Genomic DNA, 19,169 nt, shown 5'->3' on the forward strand with positions numbered 1-19,169 from the left:
CAGCTTGATGGAAAGTATGACTCTCGAGTTTCATTGAATACCAGAGCAAACGTTAGAATTTTGGTAAGAAATGCCCAATAAAAGCAACCAAACCACTTTACTGGAACCAAATCACATAGGTCGGGTTCAGAGTTAGAAATACTTGAGGTACTTGTACATGTACCGGCAAAAGTCTGCTACAGCACGGTTTAGAGCGGAATACCTCTTTCTCATCGTTCAGACATGACCTTCTCTTGCTTAAGTTTGCGGACAAGAGAACCACTTGGATAGACAGAGCAGACGAGCCGGAGGGAGATGCGTTGGTAATTCTCTCAGACATGGCACTGTATCGACGATTGCAGCTCATCTCCTACTAGCAAAACCAGATGGCAAGCGGGCCAGACAATTTAAACGGCTCACTTCAGCTTTTGCCTCACAGCACCCAAGTCTCATTTCTAGAGCTCCATTATCACGCCACAATGGACGCCTTCCTTCAGAAGATCGCCAGCAGCATGCTCTTCACCTCCGCCAAGTCGGCCCCGGCACAAAATACCAAGCAGCAGAAGCCGGTGCTGCTCGCCTCTGGTAGCCCGCGCTCGCACCCGATCCGCCACAGTGCTCCTCGCATGCAACAGCCCGAGGAGCAGCCGCGTGAGCTGCCACGACGCCGCATCGCCCACTGGGACAAGAAGCGCGAGAAGTGCGCTAACTGCCAGCACATCTACCTCAAGACGCTCAGCCAGCACCCCGGCTTCTGCTCCGTCGACTGCAAGTCGAACATGGCATACCTCGAAAAAGTCAACCGCACCATCCGCGCCATGAAGGATGCCGTACAGGAACAGCGCAAACAGAATCAGGCGGAGAAGCAGCAAGCAGAAGAGAAGCAGCAGCAGGAGCCTGTGCAACACAAGGAGGAGGACGACTACCTGGAGGTCGCTGAGACCGAATGCAAGACATTCGCTGAGTTCGGCCTCGAGTATCGTATTCTCGAGGCTAGCAACGTTGAATGGGCCTTCAGCGCTATGTATTAATCGCGCTCGCAGATGAATGCGACCACGCGACATATAGACTATAGAATCGGTGTATGCAGATAGATGTAAACAAGAAGTAAAACGAGTCCAATGCAACCAAACTTAACAACATTAACCACTATTTTCACTTTAAAAAAAATTAAGTTGCAAACGAAGTCTTTGATAAAAAAAAAAGCTTAAGCAAAAGTCCTTACATCATGGACTGGGCTACAAGCAGGAGCAGGACGAGGACGACAGGCAGCAGATAGTAAACGTACTTGAAATGCTCCGACTCCGTCACGCCGAAAGTAAGATCCATGCGAGACCCAAGCTGTCCGCCGATCTCCATCGCGGCCCATGCAGCAGCATCTTGGCTCGACGCACCTCCAACGATTTCTAGCGCGTTCTTCACAACCTTTACTGCGTCTTCATCAGGAAAAACATGAACCGTAGCCGCAAAATGGGAGCTCGATCCAAAAGCAGAGCGCCACGGCACCAGGCCACGCTGAGCGAGTCGAATAACACCACCTTCTTTGAACACTTCGTTTGGCTCCACTATTCACAAAATCCAGAGAGAAACAGGTCAGAAACAAGAGCTTGCCAATGCCTGATTCTCTCTGTGTTGGACACAAGCGTCATGTATCAGTGCTTACCTTCGTCATCCTCAGCCCACCTTTCACGAGCCAACGCTACACGCAGCAGCAGTGACTTCACAAAGTCTTGCTTCAGGTATTTCGCTGCCACCTCACTTGCTTCAGGTTCGTTTTGGGATACGAACGCGACGCAGCTAACAGCTCCGTGGATGCCACCAAGAGGCTAGTAACACAAAGCAAAATAAAGTGTGAATACACCACCTTTGTACAAATAGCGGGAGCTACTTACATCTTCAACAAGCTTCTGGGACTCTGGAGGTGTCAATGTTAGCAAGTTCAAATGCTGAGCGCTTGTGTCGCCCGTCAGCTTAGGTACAGCAATGGATTCTTCTACGCGACGAAACAATGGCTCGAGCTGCTTCTCGATCTCGTCCATGCGCTTCTCAGCCACCTCCACTGCAGTCATGGCTGCAGTTGGGGCGATGTTCACGAACGGAGTGGGTTCGTCGAGATCGATCAGTGTTCGATACTGTTTGAATGCAATATTCTTCGTCGGGGCCATGCGTTCGGCTGGAAGCATTTGCGTCTTGTTGACATCCACCACATCGTAGAAGCTCTGGAAGGTGGCGTCACCGTTCGGGGACACAAGTGCCAGGTAGTGGACATTGTCACCCACATATATATCGGAAGACAGCGCCACCACCTCCGCTGTAGCTCGCAAGTACGGCACTACCTTCGAGGCTACGTCCCGAGCCGAAACCACGTAGAGCCCCAGCACGCTGATGCCTCCAGGTAGCAGGCGATCTACCTGTTGAGCGACTTCTTGGACCCAGTCGACCGACACGTCACTAAGTCCAGTTGGGGCTTCGCCGTTTTCACTCTCGGACGGAATGGGCACCGCGGTCAGCACAAAATCTCCGACATTCGAGGAGCTTACTTGGCCCACGAGCAGCCCCAATTGAAAGGCTGAAGCTGCGTCCTTGGACCAGACCTCAGCCACTTGATCGTCGACATTAACTTGGCGGGGGGCATGCATGATGTTTAGCGTGTGGGATACGCAGTGTCGTCAATTTAGCGTCGAGGATGATGCATGGCTTTGACTCGGATTCTTAGTTGTGATTGGTGGATTGACCCAAAATGGTTGGCTAAATAGTGTTAAATTTAAAAAACAAAAGTGTATGGCTGTTAATAACAGCCTCCTTTAGAAATAATTGCTTTCCTTTAAATCAATATGCGTACTGTTTTATTCATGGACAGTACTACATGTATTAATACGTGCACGTATTAATAATAAATCGCTGTATTATACCTCGAAGTAAAACATGAAAAGTGCTTCGCTGTCAAAAAAACTTCTTGCCTTCTCTTCGTGTAGCAACATAAGTGCTCATGCTCGGACGACAGTCATATCACTCTAGGCCGCCAAGTATCAAAATTTTCGGTGCTATGGGATATTTCTGAGCTACAGACAGAACCATGACGTGGCTGCTACAAGGCTTGCACAGCGATTCCCGCTCGGCAAACACGCAAAAGAACCTGGCGGTCTGCCACAGCCAAACACTCGGTGCCACCGCTTTACAGATCTCGGCGGCAAGTGCATCCCTCGGTTTACACCGAGCATCGCTTCAAGTTCACCGGCCGGTGCTCGTTCGTCGCTGCTCTGCCAAGTTGGCAGTGGCAACGCTCCTACGCTGCTCAGCGGCGCAGCCGGTGCCCGGGAAAGAGAGCTACGCCAAACAGGAGGGACCTTGCTTCGTCTGCCGAGATTGACAAGGCCGAAGCACTGTGGAGACTTTGAACCTGGGCTCGTCTGCGTTGGAGCCTGCAGGAATGGCCAGCCAGCAAGCGAGGACAAGAAAATGCTGCCGCTCTCTTAACTCGCTTGACGCCGGTTTTTCGGCGTCGAGGATGGGACGGACGGAATTGTCGAGTCGCGACGTAGCACTGCGCCTTGCAGCCATCGTGCTCTCTCTTACCGCAGCCCGATTGGCGGAGGACGGGTTTGCAGCGGCGTTAAACGTTTCCAGGAGCACTCGGTTTGCCGAAGAGAGACAATTCTGTGGAGAGCACGATCGGACGTCAGGCATCGCATCTTGAAATCTCTAGGTAATAAAAAAAAATGTCCTGCTGGTACACTCATCGGAGCCCGAGCTTGTTCCAGCTGGGAGGCCAGAGTCGAGAGCGCAATCTGCTTCGATCTGCTTCCAACAGTGACGAGAAACCAGGACTTGCGACGACCAGAAATCGGGCGTGGGCCCAACTCAGGATTTCAGCCTTTCGTCTTTTGAGCTGCGCTGGAGCCCCGACTGCGGTGCTGTTTTCAATTTCTGTACTCTTGCTGCTCTCATGCTCAGCATAATGCTGGGAGTCGGCGCCGTCCCTCACCAGGAACTTACTGAGGGTGATCAATCGTCTGTGGCTCAGTACCCCATCCGTTACCAACATCTTTCGCTACGTCGACGCGGTTGTGGTCTCCGACTCGGAGTCCGAGTGACAAATAAATTATTTTGATTATTTAATAATCTGGTCGAACTGAGAGCTGAAGTGAAGTGAAACAGTGTAACAGTGAAACCTATTGGAAAGGCATCCACGTGGCAGTACTCCAGCGCCCTGCTCATAGATACCGAATGTATTCTACAGACTACAGTGTGTAGGCAAGGGGTGGGTAGAGCCTCTAGCTCGCCCACAGGCAGCTATGCTGCTATTAATACTTCGAGTTGCACGTATCAAATACTACATTAATTTATATAGAAGTACGATGGACGGATAGCGTACGAGTTATGAATATTCTTACTACGTAGTATAGTACCTTCAGCAGCGTGTGCAGGGTCTTTTGGTTTTGTGGATTTTCTCACTTATAGAGGTTAGAAATGCATTCCAAGAAGGGGATCCTAGATTTAAGAATGATCATTTGATAAGTGTCAAAGCGCTGCGTACTTGAACTGTCAAGCTAGGTATCAACAAAATGCACCTTGAAAAGAAAGCAATCTTTGTTTTATAAATGCAGCTTAAGCTTTGGGCTATTCTACATCTCACACTGGAACTCTATCGTGAGGCTCTAAATTTACAATTGGGATCTTGGCTTTTTAATACATGGCGCTGAAAGACCATTCGACGTTGCTGGCGTCCAGCACACGGGTCTCGAGACCAAACTCAGCAAACGACTGCGCGTGCTTCAAACTATGCGAAGATTCGCTGGCTGTAGTAAAGGGGTCGAGCTGCACCTTGGCAGGCTGCTGCTCAACCTCCACCGGCTGAGGCGCTTGCTGCGTCACCGGCTCCTCGCGGACTTCTTGCTCTTGGACGCGTTGGCGCTCGTCCACCGCGTCCTTCATGGCGCGGATCGCACGGTTGACCTTCTGAAGATACACCATATTGGACTTGCAGTCCACGGAGCAGAAGCCCAAGTGCTGGCTGAGCGTTTTGAGGTAGATAAGCTCGCAGTTGTTGCACTTCTCGCGCTTGCTATCCCAGTGCGCAACGCGGCGAGTAGTAACTTGCTCGGACGAGGTGGGCGTGGTCGGTGCAGAGCCCATGGTCGTCTCAAACTTTTGTAGGCAGGCCTCCATTGTGATGGTCGAAAGATGGAGTGGGTATTAATAAGGTAAGGAGGTCTTTGGCGACAGGAGGCAAATCCAAGAGTGAGTGAGTAGCGTTCCGTTCGGGGGACAGCTTTGGGGACAGATTGGCCGCGGACTCACCACTGCGCTCCATCTGGCAGACATGGGACGGGACTGGCTACAGACTCTTAAGCGCAGAAAATGGTCCCAGCTGCCTGCGGTGAACGCCGAAATTGGACAGTGCGGGGACACCAGCAGCAAAAATATGAATTGATCCTAGTACCGCACTGTGCGCTGAAGTTCACCGTGAACACACCGAGGTGGCTTCTTGGCTGGCTTTATTCAGTAGGGGAATACCGGTACATGTAAATTACATGGTGTAATTTAATATAAAGGTTATGCAACTTCTCACAATTCATTCATGGGAAGCGAACTTTTGTGCTAAGAGTTGTATTGAAATACCGGTATCCATGGCTGTATTAAGATTTAGAACACTATTTCTAATATTATCGAGTACACAGAACAGCAATTTACCGAAATTGTGTACATGTTTTTTTAGGTACTTTTGTCATATTTAGACAAATTTATGACATGATGTTTCGTATGGCATGGATGCACCGCTGTCAAGCAAAAATTAGTACATGTAAAGGTAAAGTATGGTGAACCAAGGACCTGTTGAGGAGATCGTAGTGTTGCAGGTCTCGTTTTCAGCAGGTCGTTCTACAATTTCTGGGTAGATCGGCTTTACTGTAATTCCCTAGCCGGTTTTTCTGGTGAAAATGGATCAAGATGTGTGGGGTTCTTGGAGCATTTTACAAGGAGGGCATTGCCCTCAGGGCAACCTCAAGTTCGGCCCTGCCTGTGCGCCTTCACGCGATACGCTGGCTGAGGATGAGCCGGGATTCTCTAACATCAAAGCAGGCTTTGCGGGAACGCTCTCGCCAGGTTCGACTCGAACTTCGAGCTGTCGAGTTGTCGATGCTTTCGATCACTGAAGCCAAGTTTTTTTACAAAACAATCCTGGAACACGCGACCAGTGACCGCGACGAAGCCATTTTCTCACAAAATTTGAGATTCGAAGGAGGCTCTGCCAATCCAAATCATTTCCGCGGCTGCAGCCAGCTGCTGGAGCAAGAGCCTAGGCAACTTGCTTGGATCAGGAGATCAGGGCGGCAACACCATCTTCTCACGATCCCGAAGCCCCCGGTTTTCTCCGGAAAACTGCGCTCTGGTTCTTGCTTCTCCGAGATTAAAGCATGAGAGAAGCGCCGCTGTCGTTAATTGTAGCGCCCTCTGCTTCTGTCGCTGGGAGCCGGGCGCTCGTGTACATGGGAAAATGAAGCGGAAGATTTCTTCAGGGCCTGTCCTCGCTGCAAGTCAACCAGTATGTACGGCGCGCAAATCTTGATCTTCCTTTCGAATGGAGCTGTACGGATGCGGGCATGACAACTCCGCGTCAGATAGAGTCAACTGCCCCATGGTATGGCTACCGAATGCTATTTTAGTTTTAACTTGGACTGTTCTCCGATGCCTTCTTTAAAAGTCCTCAATTAATTTCAATGAGCAGAATCGCGAAAAGTATCTGTCGACACAGCTAAAAGGGTTAATTTTAATTTAGCCAGTGCGACCAGCCTTAGAACAGAAGTTCGCTTTGGGGACCTAATTTTACAGTGGCGGTGGTGCCAGTTTTCGAGGACATCGTCTTGGCCTTCTGCTCAGGCAGCTGGTTCAAAGGCAAAATGTTCGGAGCAGATTCTCAGTGCGAGGAATATTAATACCTACATGTAAAAATGTCGCTCCGCTGCAAGCCCAGCTTGCTCTCAATCGGTGTACCCACAAGAAAGTGTCGCGGCGATCTCATCTCCGCTTCCATTTCTGGTCCGCTCGCGCTCTTCCTGAAGTCGCAGCTCAGTACGATTGCAAAGCCAGCTTGATGCCTTCTCTGCTATGAATGACTTCATGAGTCATGTGAAGGCATGACCCCTCGGCGTCTTTATGGTGCAGCTAAGCTTGTGTTGAGTCCTCCAAGGTGTCGGGGACCGAAAGCTCATATTGAAATATGTGACTTGTGAAAAGCATGTGTCGAGCACTTAAATAAAAAACGGCTAAAAAATGATAGATGGCTAATCTCCAAGATACTATTTTTGAGGCTGGTATTGATAGACATCTCCGTCGAAGACTGAGGACGTCGCTAACGCAAGAGATCCTGTGTGACTGGAAGGGATGGCATTCTTTCATCCTCCTTCCGACAACAATGAACGTGTGGATAATCGATGGCGAGCCGGAAGCGTCGCGCCATCGGGTGAAGAAGACGTGTTTTGCTGACGAAGTTGAATTGGTATCGACATCAGGTTGGGGTGACGACACCAAAGCACAGCGAAGAAAGCAACGCAGCAGAGTCGAGCTCCTGGTAGAAGACAGTGATGATGCAAACGAAGACGTGCCTGGCAAAGGTGCCAACCCCATGACAAGTGTCAAGGTCAACGAGATCAGCACTGCTGACGTCGTTGAAGCTGTGGGTAATGAAAGTCGAGCTGCAGAGCCTACTCAGACGTCGAATTCGAACCAGGAGCGACAAAACCGGAAGGAATTGAAGCGTGAGAGTCCTGCAAAGTCGAACCAGGAGATCACTGTGCATCATCTCGTTCGAGAATTCTTACTCATGCACTGTCATGACGACGTTGTGCGAATACTCGACCAAGAACGAGTAAGTAAATTAATCTTGTTTTGATGTGACAATTTATTAACTCCACATTTTCGGACCATAGCCTATACCGCTTCTTGGTGGCACTGAGGTCAAGCAACTGAGTCGACGGTTGATCGGCACCGATAAAACAAGCGCAAACCTGTCAGTACCATCTTCGCTGTTGGAGCGCTTTCTCGTGTGCTCTAACGAAGCCAAGGTCAAAGCAAGAGCAAAACGGAATGCTAAGGTGAGGTAACGGTGTAAACGCGTTGACACTTTGCATGTCATGTCTTAATGTACTGGTTTTGTAACAAGGAACGATCTGATTCAAGCGAAAAGACGCCAGCAAAGAGCTCACCAACCGGCCGACCAAAACCTGAATTAAATGTGGTTACCAACAACTTAGATCAAACTGCCAGTAAAAATGCCATCGCCACTCCTGTCAACGACCAAGGGTATAATCGTCTTAACCACCCAGGATCCACCCCACACCACCATGGCCCCGTCATTGGAGAACCCGGATCGACTCCAATGGCCCGGGCAAAAGATCTACACTTTCAAGGATTTAAAGACGACGACGACGATATGGAAAAAGCTTCTTCGGAAGACGATAACGCTCACGAGGATGTAGATCAACTCTCACACTACGCTCTCCACAAACGCACGTCAAAGACTGGTCTGAAACGTGTGCGGTTGGGAAACCCTGGAAGTACTCCCACCAAAGAGTACATTTTCTTCCGAGAAACGCCACCTTCATTTGTGACAGAAACCATTGAAGATGCCGTCGAGGTATTCAAGAAACTGGGCAACAATCCTGAATTCGTAAAACAAGCCGAGCGATTCATTGAACTGCAGAGCAGTGAGGTAGCCAAGTACACAGTCGGTCAAGTAGTCGAAGGATTAGGCGCAAAGTGGAATATCAACGGCGTGGTGTCAAAAGTCTACGGATCCAGACTATGCGGGACGGCTGGACGAGGGACTATTGTGATTGACACTTGTCCTGAACATGCAACCGAGTGAAGTTAATGCAAATTTCAACTTAAAAAAAAATGATAAATGAAATCAAGCATTTTGTACAAGAAGAGTCAGCCGACGCTAATGGCTGTCCCAATTCCTACGTTGGTGATACGATTTCCGTGTTTTCTAGCACACTTCTTGACTTCCATTCTCTTCGCTCTGTGCACGTTGACGGCTTCCTCTGGTTAGCCCGAAAATGTTCCGCTTTGATGCCTTCTTCGTGTAGGTCCCACTGGCCGTTCGCACTCTTTTCAAGCTGTCTTCATCTTCCGAGGACAAGCTAATGACCGGCACGTCATGAGCACCGTTTTCTTCGACGATACTGGACGTGATTGGCGTTGCCAACAGGTCTAACGCCGGCAATCCTTTAGCGTGGGAGGTATCCCAGTGCGGGGTTTGTTGTTGGGCATTCTCTTTATCTTTGTCCCCACCGTCACTTGTACCACCGCGAGCACTGGAGGGACCATGATAGATCAAACTGCATGCCCACTGACACTTGTAATACTTGGGATGCCACTGGAAAAAGTAGTTTTCCCAGAGACGCATCATCTTGCAGCTCACCCAGGGCCAGATGGGGCCATCGTGCATCTCGTAGTTGCTGTTAGAGTACAGCTCTGGCTTCATCAGCACTGGTGTCCACACCGAGACGCTGTTATACTTGACCTCGTTCACGTCTCGCTGCAGTCGCGTGTCGTACATGAAAGTCCCGTAAAGTCCCGACGTCATCGCGTTCGCCAAGTGCAACAAGAAGCGCTCGTTGAACTCGAACGAACGAGAATATTGTCGCTGCATCTGCCAGACAGCGTCGATGAACTGGAACATGATAGGCGACGACTTGTTGCGTTGCGGGTCTCGATTACGGTCACTGCCACACCTTTCGGCGTACTTGTGTCCGAATGCTAGCCAGTCTTTTTCCACAAGTGTCGCAAACCCACGGATGGTTCGGTAGTACGGGTCGATGATCAGTTGCGCCAGAGCACACAGTTGAGCCGTTCGGTCCCAGCCGTCACTGCAGTGTACAAGTGCAGAAGCTCCTTCTAACTCCAATACACGCGCGATCTTCAGCGCACCATCCAGCACCAATCGAACATGATCCAGCCACCTTGTCGACTCCACACTGGACAGCCACGTACGGTCGCTATCTTCAACACCGCCGGGGAGAAACAGCTTCATCAAACCCATGAACGACGACTGCATGCGGTACATATTGGCGATATTCAGGTGGTGAATAACAGCTCCGGGGTAATCCTGCGGTGTCTCCACGCCACCTTTCCCCATGAGTCGATTGCCAGTGGACGCTTTCGGTTTGCGAGCGTCAAATATGTAGATGGGTCGAGACGACTGGGACGACTGCGACTGGTTCTTGATAATATCCGGTAGTCGACGATACACGCCCAGAAGTAGCTGGTCGGAGACGTTGGAAGTGCCCGAGAGTAAGCTCCCCAACAGAGGCTGACTAGAGCGAGTCAGGACACACCGATTGCGACGGTGGTAGTACGTGATCACAGGCAGTCGGTTCTTGGCACGGAAATCAGCCACTTTAGCCAACGTCGCGGAGTTCATCGACGCTGGGAGAAGTAACTTGGATGGATACGACTTGCAGATATTTCCTCTTTCGTTTTTATAATACTACATAGTAAAATCCACCACAAAAAAGTTAGCATTTCATCAACAATGAAACAGGATAGAGACGTATCGGTACCTTAAGGAATGGAGACACAGCAGGGTCGCCGCCAATTTGGCGCTTAAACTCGCGCTCATCCACGAACAAATGCCAGCCATTCTGCTCGGGAGGGACATTGCTGATCGAATACGAGAACGCAAACGATCCACTTATTTCGCGAGGAATCGTCAGCATTCGATCTGGACGAAGCACTGGTGACGCTGCATACGCTAGAGATCTCGAGGGGATCTGGAAAAAAGGCTCCTTGCTCTCATGTATGGAGCTTTCTCTGTCTCCGTCTAATGTGTCGCTGTCACTAGTTGAGCTCGACAGCGGACCAAGTGCAGGAGATATTGTTCGAATGGGACTTCCTCGTTCAACAAGGGTGTATCGCTGCGAAGCATCGGCTAGTTTTGCAATTGTTGCACGTAATTTATGAGCTTGGTCGTCGGAAACGGACGCTTGACTGTCCAGCTGGAATCGCATCACACGGATATCCTTGCAGTTGATAGAAATAATGGACGCAGCTCCTGCCATTCCTGCGTAATATGTGCGTCCAGCTTTAGGTCGACGGCCTCCAGGATACAGGAGCTGGACGTGTGTGATAGCAAACAGCGGGATGTACGCAATCCCGCCTTGTCCACCGCATCGCGGCTGTATTTGTACTCGTTCGAACGGTGTAAAGATCACCCGGTAATTCGTCACGGCGATTTTGCCACGAATCCTCCCCCATACAAGTGTGGACTCGTAAGTTTCGCTAACCGGACCGATGAGCATGGTCGCTTGAAGCTCAGTATCTTTCACCACTGCTTCTCCAGGTAACAGCGGCACATGAATCGACTGTAGAACTGGCGAATTGCAAGTATTATCACTGCCAATTTCATGCGTCAGCCCCAATTCTGACTCGATCGACGTCGACATGTCCGCTGAGAAAGTAGTACTTGGCTCTAGGGGTACCGGCGAGTGGAAATTGTCCAGTACGGGAGATGCCGGGAGCTCAGGTCGCACAGGAAGTGACATAGCAGTCCGCAAAGCAAATTTGCGCATCCTATCCAAGTTAATTGATCGGCAACTGTCCATGGCCTGCTTGAACTGCTCTCGTTCGTCATCATTCGCAAACTTCAACTCTAGCGTTTGATTGCCCTGTCCGCCATTGAATACAACAAGCCGTGCCATCCCATCCGAGGAGCCATACACGAACGATTGAACCGAGTCGCAGTGGAACGACCAGAAGCGATGCATGAAGACTGACTTTGCTCGTACGATTCGTTGGCGACAGTCAAGCTCCAATGTATATCGATCCAGCACCGGGTTGGCCTTGGTAAATCCAAACGTACGTCGTAAGCCGGCGCCTTCTTTCCCGCCCATTTCATACACTGCGAAGCGCAACACAGCTGCAGATAGTTTTGCTTCACTGTTCATCTTCACCTCTGCTGAGTCAAGCTGTGCACGTTCATCCACGATGTCACTGTCATCGAAAGCCTTTAACGACACCATACTGTTCGAGCGATCACTACCGCCACTGCTTAGGACGTCCGAAGCCAGTTTTCTTCCGTCATTTGGACCAAATGTGTTGCAGCGCTTCATTTCTGGCGATGAATCGGGTGATACACTCGACTGTAGATTCGCGAGGTCAAAACTGGCCGATCTCGAGAACTTAGAGCGTCGACTTCTCTTTCTAGTGTGGTTGGAATCCTCACCAGGCTTCACAGTTATGGTCAATGACGACCCACTGCGTCCAGTAGCTGAGCTTTTCGAGATATCTTCTCCATCTTGGATATCTATGGGACTATTTCCCGCCGAGTTCTCTTGCTGTCCGCACGATCTGTCGTCTGCATCCTCGTTTGTGTGTCTACTCTTGGAGGACGCCACGCTACTCAAGCGACTCCTTCGCGACCGAAGCTCTGGACTGTTGTTTTCCGTCTCACCACCTTCACTTTCTCCTCTTGTTTTCTTCTTTCGTGGTAGTCGATCATTCACATGCATGGCACGTAAGTGGCCACTGAACCATGGCTTATTCTTGCTCAATGACGACGCTGGAGCGGACGTTACCGATTGACGGCGATGTCGTCGTCTTGATGAGGAGGACGTGGAGGTTGATGGAGCGATCTGGTCATCATTATCGACACTTTCGTCCGCCACGTCGTCGCTAGGAACGGGGTCAGGGGACGACACAGACGACCGTCGCGTTATCACCGACAGTAATCCGTCATTTGTAGGCGCTGGAGTGCTGTTGAAACTGGACAATGATCGAGGCTTCTCCTCTATCGTGATTTCACCCATACTACCGCGATGGATGGAGGCATCTTGCTCTTGTTCTTTTGTCAGTTCCATAGCGTCAAAGTATCGGTCCATTGCTTTCTGGAACCATTTTGCACACAAGTCACAGGTGCGCACCGATTCATCGTGGTAGCCAAAGCATGTGGGCAGCACGAAGTTCTTGGACGAACACTTGGGACAGAAGGCGAACCCGCATGCCGCACAATTCTTACTGCGATGGAACGGATTAAACGACTTGCCGCAGCCACTACATGCGGAGTCGGAGCGCACACGTGCATGTGGCACCGGAACGCCGGGTCCTCCAGTCGGCGTACCGGTATTGTTTTCTACTGGTGGCGAGGAGAAAGGAGGCTCGTCATTGTCCTGTCGCTGCCGCTCCATCTGTTGACCCGCTTTCAGCAGCATCTTGAGGCGCAACTCTTCGACGATGCGTGTGGCCGTTTGCAGCGCTGTTGCCGCCGCCTCCAACTCTTCCTCATCTAATGGCTTCTCTTCGTCGTCGTCTTCTTCTTCGTACTCTTCTCCAGCATCATCCTCGTCGTCTTCGGCCACAGGACGGATAACTACTCGCAGAGGCGCAGCTTCAGTCGCTGTACCGGCGCTCGCTCGTCTTTCGAGCTCCTGGAACTCTTCCTGCGTCTCCTCCACTTCCTCGTCCTCTTCTTCCTGGGCCTGGGTGCTCCCACGTCTCGCCGCGCCGTGGACCGAATCATCCAGTATGGAGGACGAGAAGGCGCGCACGAGCAATGCAGCCATGCGCTTCGGGTCGCGTAGCACCGCCAGCCGCGCCGCCTCATCGTCCATGGACTTGGCAGACGACAGCATGGGGCTCAAGTCCAGTCTGAGTCGCCTCGATTAAAATCGGAAATGTGGGGTGTCACTGGTGTGCATCCCGAGTGATGGTCATCCGAAACAGTGGCCCGTATACGGCCGTTTCTAAATAATGATGACTACTTCAACGTGCCATTTTGCGCAATTTTGACCCATTTTGCACCTTTTTGGATGCCACCCGCAAAGCAGAAGCAAGACGACGAGGATGGAGACGACCGGCGCGCGGTTGAGCGGCGCCATGTGGAATATTTGCGACGGCATCGAGAGCAGATTCAGCAACGCTATAGACTAGAGGCGGTGCGCTGGGCGTCATCAATTATGTAATTGTGTGAGACTTGTAAAGCACTGATACGGTGATGTAGGAACGACGAGGAGAGGAGCAAGAAATGGATGCCGTTGCAATGAGAGCTCGAAGAGACGAGATTCGAGCCGCAAAGCGAGCGGATATAGCTAGTGGTGATGCGTCTATGTCGGCGTTGAGAGCAACGCGCAGCTTGCCGGGCATCTACGCTCGCATGGACGATTTAGGAGAGGAAGAGCTGCAGTTGCTGGCAAATCGCTTCCAAAAGTCTAAAGCTCCAAGTCTGAGTCAGACGCAGCTGAATCCTCATGGGAAATATCATACTTGGTACGTGAAGGACGCGTATCCGATTGCCGGCTCGCAGCTGAAGCTCGAAAAGGAGCGTGAGATGGAGATCGCAGCCAAGAGAAAACTGCTGCTTACCGATGCGTCGTCGATTGGAAGGAAGACGATTAACTCTGGGAGGATGGACGAAGGTGTTCTTAGCTTGGGCTTGGAACGTGCTCGTGGATGCTCCAAGTTGGAGCAATATTTCAGTAAACTCACGACATCAATGAAAAGCGAGCAGGAGAAAGTGCGACAAACGGAGGATGAGCGGCAGATTCGACTGTGCGAGGTGCAACATCGACAAGGACTGGAGCAGTTCTGGAGGTTGATGCGTGCAGCTCCAAAATGGTCCGAGTAATATTTTTTTATTTTATATTCTTATACTTGAAGTAACAACTTACGATAGGTGCTTTACAGCGAAGTAATTGCGTGGCTAACGTTCCACTCGTTCGTGGATGTGAACGTACCTGTGAGTCTCGTTTCTAATGGCAGTATGGACAAGATCATTGTACGCGAAGACAGAACGTTGGGTGTCACTCCGCTGATGGCTGCGTGTCGGTCATTGTGTGTTGAACTTGTGCGCTGTCTGCTGGATCAAGGTGCAGTCGTGTGGCTTGCCACTGCAAATGGCGACACTGCACTCCATTTCCTGTGGAGAGATTGGACGCTGGGAGCTACCGATACGATCAAAGATGTCGCCTCGCTATTGTTACGAAGTCAACGGCTACAAGGCATTGTAGTGGCTCTAATAGCGCAAGGAGTCAATGTCAATGCCAAGGTAAAGTGATCAGTGTTCTATCCTTCATGCTGTTGTATCATCTCGCATATTATTTCGCGTTGTGTCTTCCGCTAGAACGCATTTGGGGAAACAGCTTTACAATTCTGCGCTCGCTATAATCTGCTCGACTGTGCAAAATTGCTACTAAGACACGGCGCCGATGCTTTCACTCGTGATCGAAAAGGACACTCTTCTTTGGATTATGCTCGCGACAATCACTACGAGAGTCTTTATCAATTACTCCTGCATTACAACACAATAGAGCGAGTTGGTGCCAGAGAGAAGGAGCGACAAGAAGCAATCACGCTGCTTGATCGAAATCGTGGAGCGTTGACGGCAACTTGGTCTCAAACACGTAAGTACCGCACTTCCTGGCTATACCGAAGCGCAATTGCTGACCCGATTCGAATTGTGCGCTTAATGAGCAGCAAAGAACTTCTTCTCCAAACTTGAGGTGGAACAGGCACGTGCTGGTCATTTACGAAACCAATACGTTGACTGCAGGGGCCAAGTGATTGTTTGCCCTGACGAAGACGAGTGAAAGTCAAGTGCAAACTGGTATAAAAATCGTCTAGATTGCGTTATTTACCTGCTTTAGAACTCTTCACATCGCTTACTTCTTGGCCAAAGATTCACGCACAGCCTGCTCCTGCATTGCGCTAGCTCCGCGCTCCTGGAATTGCTCTAGACTGGTGCTCATGGCGTCAAAAGCAGCCTCAACTGCTGCCTCGTCGCCGCCCTCAAGAGCCTTAGTGAAGGCAGAGGCTTGTGGCGGACAGATGATGCGACCCATGCAAAGCTGAAGCGCCATAGCTGCCTGTGAGCACTGCACTTCGTTGCTGCAAGTCTTGACCTCCTGCATGCAGCTCTTGCACGTGTCCTTCACCTTAGCGAATGTCTGTTCAACCTCCTCCACGGAAAGCGGCTCCAGAGCATCCTTGTCCTGCTGCGTATGCTCAACCAGAGCAGAACGAGCAGTAAGATCGGGGTCCTTCAGTCCATTCACGAAGCCCATAATTGGGAACTTAATTCTGTCGACCAAAGCGCCCACCGAGTCCACAGCCGGACGAGCGTACATGGAGATACTCTTGACCTTATTCTCAGAGTGCAGCTCAGGTACTTCGTCCTGTGCGGACTTCTCATCGTCGAAATAGTAGTCAATGACGTAGCGTACCTGCGTGTTGTCGCTACGCTGGACGGTCCAGTCGTGACGGTCGAAGGGCTCGCCGTATCCTAGCATGCTCTTGATCCACGCAATAGGCGTGAGTTTGTCTGGACGGCCGCAGAACTTGAGCAGCTTTGAGCTCTCGAGGTCCGGGTGGCATACTGTCTCGTAATGCTCCACCTGCGCCCAAGCGCGCTCGTTCATGTTGTTGTGAATGGACACAATAGCCTTCACGTCACCCTCGTGCACGTCTTCACCCTTGCCCTTGCGTTTAAGCGCGTTGAAAAACATTTGTTCGGACGGATACAGCCACGTGCCCTCGGTTCCGCCCTTAGGGATCGTGGACTGCACACGGCCCTGAGGCAACGGGTAGCGCTGTTCGGCATTGGGGTCCTGGTTCGGATTGTACGGCATCATATTGGTCGGATCAATGCGCTGTCCGTAGACGTTGTAGATCTCTTTTTCCTCCTTGCCGTCCTTGACCACCGGACATCCACCCGACATGGCATCGGTCATCGACGGCTTCTTATCATGCTGCACGGGACAGCCTTCGATCTTCTTGGCATCGTGTTGCACAGGGCATCCCTCCGGTGCTTTCTTAGCTTCATGCTGCACTGGACATCCGCCTTGCTGACTGGCCGAAGCGACAGCGGCAGCAGGTGTGCTCACCTGATTACCCATTTCGACAATGTCTTGCCAAATGAGCGGCTGGCGTATCTCTCCAGTGGTCGGTGGTACAGCGTTGGCACCACCATCTACACAAAAAATGGCTGCTGGAACCGAACACAAATCCAAACTGCGTTTCAGACTACCGTACTTACCTGGAATGCGAACTTAACGAAAAAGAGATTCTTACATTTTCAATGATGCGGAAAATTTTGCAAAGCCTTTGCTGTGTAGCATACATTGTTCCTGATTTTCCATGCTCACTTTGGTTTGGTTGGCCCGTATGGCCTTGGTTAGAGCGTTGGTGGTGGGAGCTTTGAGCCACCAAGTACAGAGTGAATTCCATTGTCCTTATTGTCTTGTGAGGTACGACAGCGGATCAATTCGCGCGCTTTGTGTTTATGGCTGCTGGAGATGGTGTTCGAAGCTGCAGCTGCTCTCGTTTTGAAGCTTAGACGCGTAGCTGCCTGTGGATGCCTGAATCAGTAGCACAGCATCCGTAGGTCGATCGTGCGAGACTGACGAACTTTCCTGTTCTACTGCAGATTCCAACATGAAGCTCAACATTGCCAACCCCCTTACGGGTGCCCAGAAGGTGCTCGAAGTCGATGACGAGCACAAGCTCCGCGCTTTTTACGAGAAGCGCATCTCCCAGGAGGTGGAGGGCGACGTTCTTGGCGACGAGTTCAAGGGCTTCATCTTCCGCGTGTCGGGCGGTAACGACAAGCAGGGTTTCCCCATGAAGCAGGGTGTCCTGTCCAACGGCCGTGCCCGTCTTCTGCTCTCCAAGGGCAAGTCGTGCTACCGTCCCCGTCGCAAGGGTGAGCGTAAGCGCAAGTCGGTGCGCGGTTGCATTGTCGGCCCGGACCTTTCGGTGCTCAACCTGGTGGTCGTCAAGGCCGGCGAGGCTGATGTCCCCGGCCTCACTGACGTGCAAATCCCGCGTCGTCTTGGCCCCAAGCGTGCCTCGAACATCCGCAAGCTGTTCAATCTGACCAAGGAGGACGACGTGCGCAAGTACGTTATCCGTCGTAAGTTTGACTCCAAGACGGGCAAGAAGAACGACAAGGCCCCCAAGATCCAGCGTCTTGTGACCCCGCGTACGCTCCACCACAAGCGCCAGATTACCCTCAAGAAGGTGCAGCAGCGCGAGAAGGTGCAGCGCGAGGCCGCCGAGTACAACCGTCTCCACGCTCAGGTGCGTCTCTTTCCTTCTCGCCTAGATGAGTGGTATTGTACGATGTGAGACTGACTTTATATATGCGCGGATGTTTGGAATCTATCCTGCTCCTTTTTCGCCTTATGGCACTGCAGCGCGTGAAGGAGCAGAAGGACCGTCGTGCCAGCGAGATCGCCAAGCGTCGCAGCAGCCGCAAGGCCTCGTCGGTCAAGGCGTAAGCTGTAACACCACGCTAGCGGCTCGGAGCCCTAGGCTCAGCCTCATCCTGCAACAGGGTGAACGGTCCTGGGGCATCTTCTCTGCAAAACGTGTTGTTCCCTGTACCTTGTGACAAGGTGTGGGTTCGAATAACAAACAGGACAAAAGGCAATATACAATGCTCCATTTGGCAACCAATTTTGTCGTACAGTCGTGCACCTCCAATTCGGCACCGGTATCCGTCGATACCCTACCAAATTTTATGATCACGCAAATCGGATGCGCAATTACCTTTGCCCATCACCACCTTTGCAATTATTAATAACCTCAACGGTTTTCCCCCTCCACGCGGAGGTTTTCCCCCTCCACGCGGAGGGATGACACGCTGCATCGATCTGATTTTAAATTTTGGATCGGACGTCTTCATACAAACACACACTTTGATTTTTACCGCCAAAGACAATGCGACATCGCCCTTCCTCCTACATGTCCCACAAAAGCAGTCTTTGTGCGAGAAGCACAAGTCAGATCCTGCATGCTCTCACTCCGAACTTGCTCGTTGGGCAACGGAGCGCTTTAAGACCCCCCAAGCAGTAAAGCGCACTACCGTCCAGAGTATTCTTTAGCGGTCCGCTGAAGTTGCCGCCTTGTCGGACGCCTATCGCGACCGGAAGCGCTGTTGCGCGCCGGCGATTCACGCGTCTGACGCCAAGATTATGCAGAAGTTTGATGTTAACTTTATACTGAATTAACAAAACAAATATCAGTGCACTGGATTTGCGTTTGTTTTTTGCTTTACGATGTGCACTTATGCCCTGGTACTGTTGATATGGTCCGCCCTGCCAAATTGGAGGTGCACGACTGTACCGGTATTTGCTTTGCTAGCATTAATAGTACTACTGTAGTAGTATTTCTAAACTTTTTCGCTATTGTTATGA

General features: G+C 51.1%; 8 protein-coding genes across 8 annotated transcripts; 4 read left to right on the plus strand and 4 right to left on the minus strand.

Moving 5' to 3' along the window:
* Nucleotides 1-458: 458 nt before the first annotated feature.
* Nucleotides 459-1,010, plus strand: PITG_00436 (uncharacterized protein; the record flags this gene model as incomplete). The annotated part of the gene is made up of 2 exons (XM_002908989.1): nt 459-809; nt 912-1,010. The coding sequence occupies 2 exons, from the start codon at nt 459-461 to the stop codon at nt 1,008-1,010; spliced, it is 450 nt and encodes a 149-aa protein (XP_002909035.1).
* Nucleotides 1,011-1,160: 150 nt separating this feature from the next.
* PITG_00437 (uncharacterized protein) lies at nt 1,161-2,665 on the minus strand (the record flags this gene model as incomplete). The annotated part of the gene is made up of 3 exons (XM_002908990.1): nt 1,161-1,544; nt 1,643-1,805; nt 1,872-2,665. 3 exons carry the CDS (start codon nt 2,616-2,618, stop codon nt 1,201-1,203), a joined length of 1,254 nt encoding a protein of 417 aa, XP_002909036.1.
* A 2,000-nt stretch (nt 2,666-4,665) lies between these two features.
* On the minus strand, nt 4,666-5,148 carry PITG_00438 (uncharacterized protein; the record flags this gene model as incomplete). The annotated part of the gene is made up of 2 exons (XM_002908991.1): nt 4,666-4,752; nt 4,831-5,148. The coding sequence occupies 2 exons, from the start codon at nt 5,146-5,148 to the stop codon at nt 4,666-4,668; spliced, it is 405 nt and encodes a 134-aa protein (XP_002909037.1).
* Nucleotides 5,149-7,393: 2,245 nt separating this feature from the next.
* PITG_00439 (uncharacterized protein) lies at nt 7,394-8,845 on the plus strand (the record flags this gene model as incomplete). The annotated part of the gene is made up of 4 exons (XM_002908992.1): nt 7,394-7,654; nt 7,742-7,846; nt 7,908-8,072; nt 8,141-8,845. The coding sequence occupies 4 exons, from the start codon at nt 7,394-7,396 to the stop codon at nt 8,843-8,845; spliced, it is 1,236 nt and encodes a 411-aa protein (XP_002909038.1).
* Nucleotides 8,846-8,848: 3 nt separating this feature from the next.
* On the minus strand, nt 8,849-13,610 carry PITG_00440 (myotubularin-like protein; the record flags this gene model as incomplete). Its single annotated transcript, XM_002908993.1, has 6 exons — nt 8,849-10,471; nt 10,545-11,987; nt 12,039-12,183; nt 12,373-13,253; nt 13,338-13,412; nt 13,491-13,610. 6 exons carry the CDS (start codon nt 13,608-13,610, stop codon nt 8,969-8,971), a joined length of 4,167 nt encoding a protein of 1,388 aa, XP_002909039.1.
* Nucleotides 13,611-14,017: 407 nt separating this feature from the next.
* On the plus strand, nt 14,018-15,563 carry PITG_00441 (uncharacterized protein; the record flags this gene model as incomplete). Its single annotated transcript, XM_002908994.1, has 5 exons — nt 14,018-14,349; nt 14,404-14,592; nt 14,662-15,022; nt 15,098-15,377; nt 15,451-15,563. 5 exons carry the CDS (start codon nt 14,018-14,020, stop codon nt 15,561-15,563), a joined length of 1,275 nt encoding a protein of 424 aa, XP_002909040.1.
* A 72-nt stretch (nt 15,564-15,635) lies between these two features.
* On the minus strand, nt 15,636-16,868 carry PITG_00442 (cytochrome c/c1 heme lyase, putative; the record flags this gene model as incomplete). Its single annotated transcript, XM_002908995.1, has 1 exon — nt 15,636-16,868. One exon carries the CDS (start codon nt 16,866-16,868, stop codon nt 15,636-15,638), a length of 1,233 nt encoding a protein of 410 aa, XP_002909041.1.
* A 314-nt stretch (nt 16,869-17,182) lies between these two features.
* On the plus strand, nt 17,183-18,429 carry PITG_00443 (40S ribosomal protein S6; the record flags this gene model as incomplete). Its single annotated transcript, XM_002908996.1, has 3 exons — nt 17,183-17,219; nt 17,399-18,051; nt 18,168-18,429. 2 exons carry the CDS (start codon nt 17,407-17,409, stop codon nt 18,249-18,251), a joined length of 729 nt encoding a protein of 242 aa, XP_002909042.1.
* Between the last annotated feature and the right edge of the window lie 740 nt (nt 18,430-19,169).

Source organism: Phytophthora infestans, genomic scaffold (genome assembly GCF_000142945.1).
Source record: "Phytophthora infestans T30-4 supercont1.1 genomic scaffold, whole genome shotgun sequence".
In the NCBI taxonomy this organism is placed as follows: domain Eukaryota; phylum Oomycota; class Peronosporomycetes; order Peronosporales; family Peronosporaceae; genus Phytophthora; species Phytophthora infestans.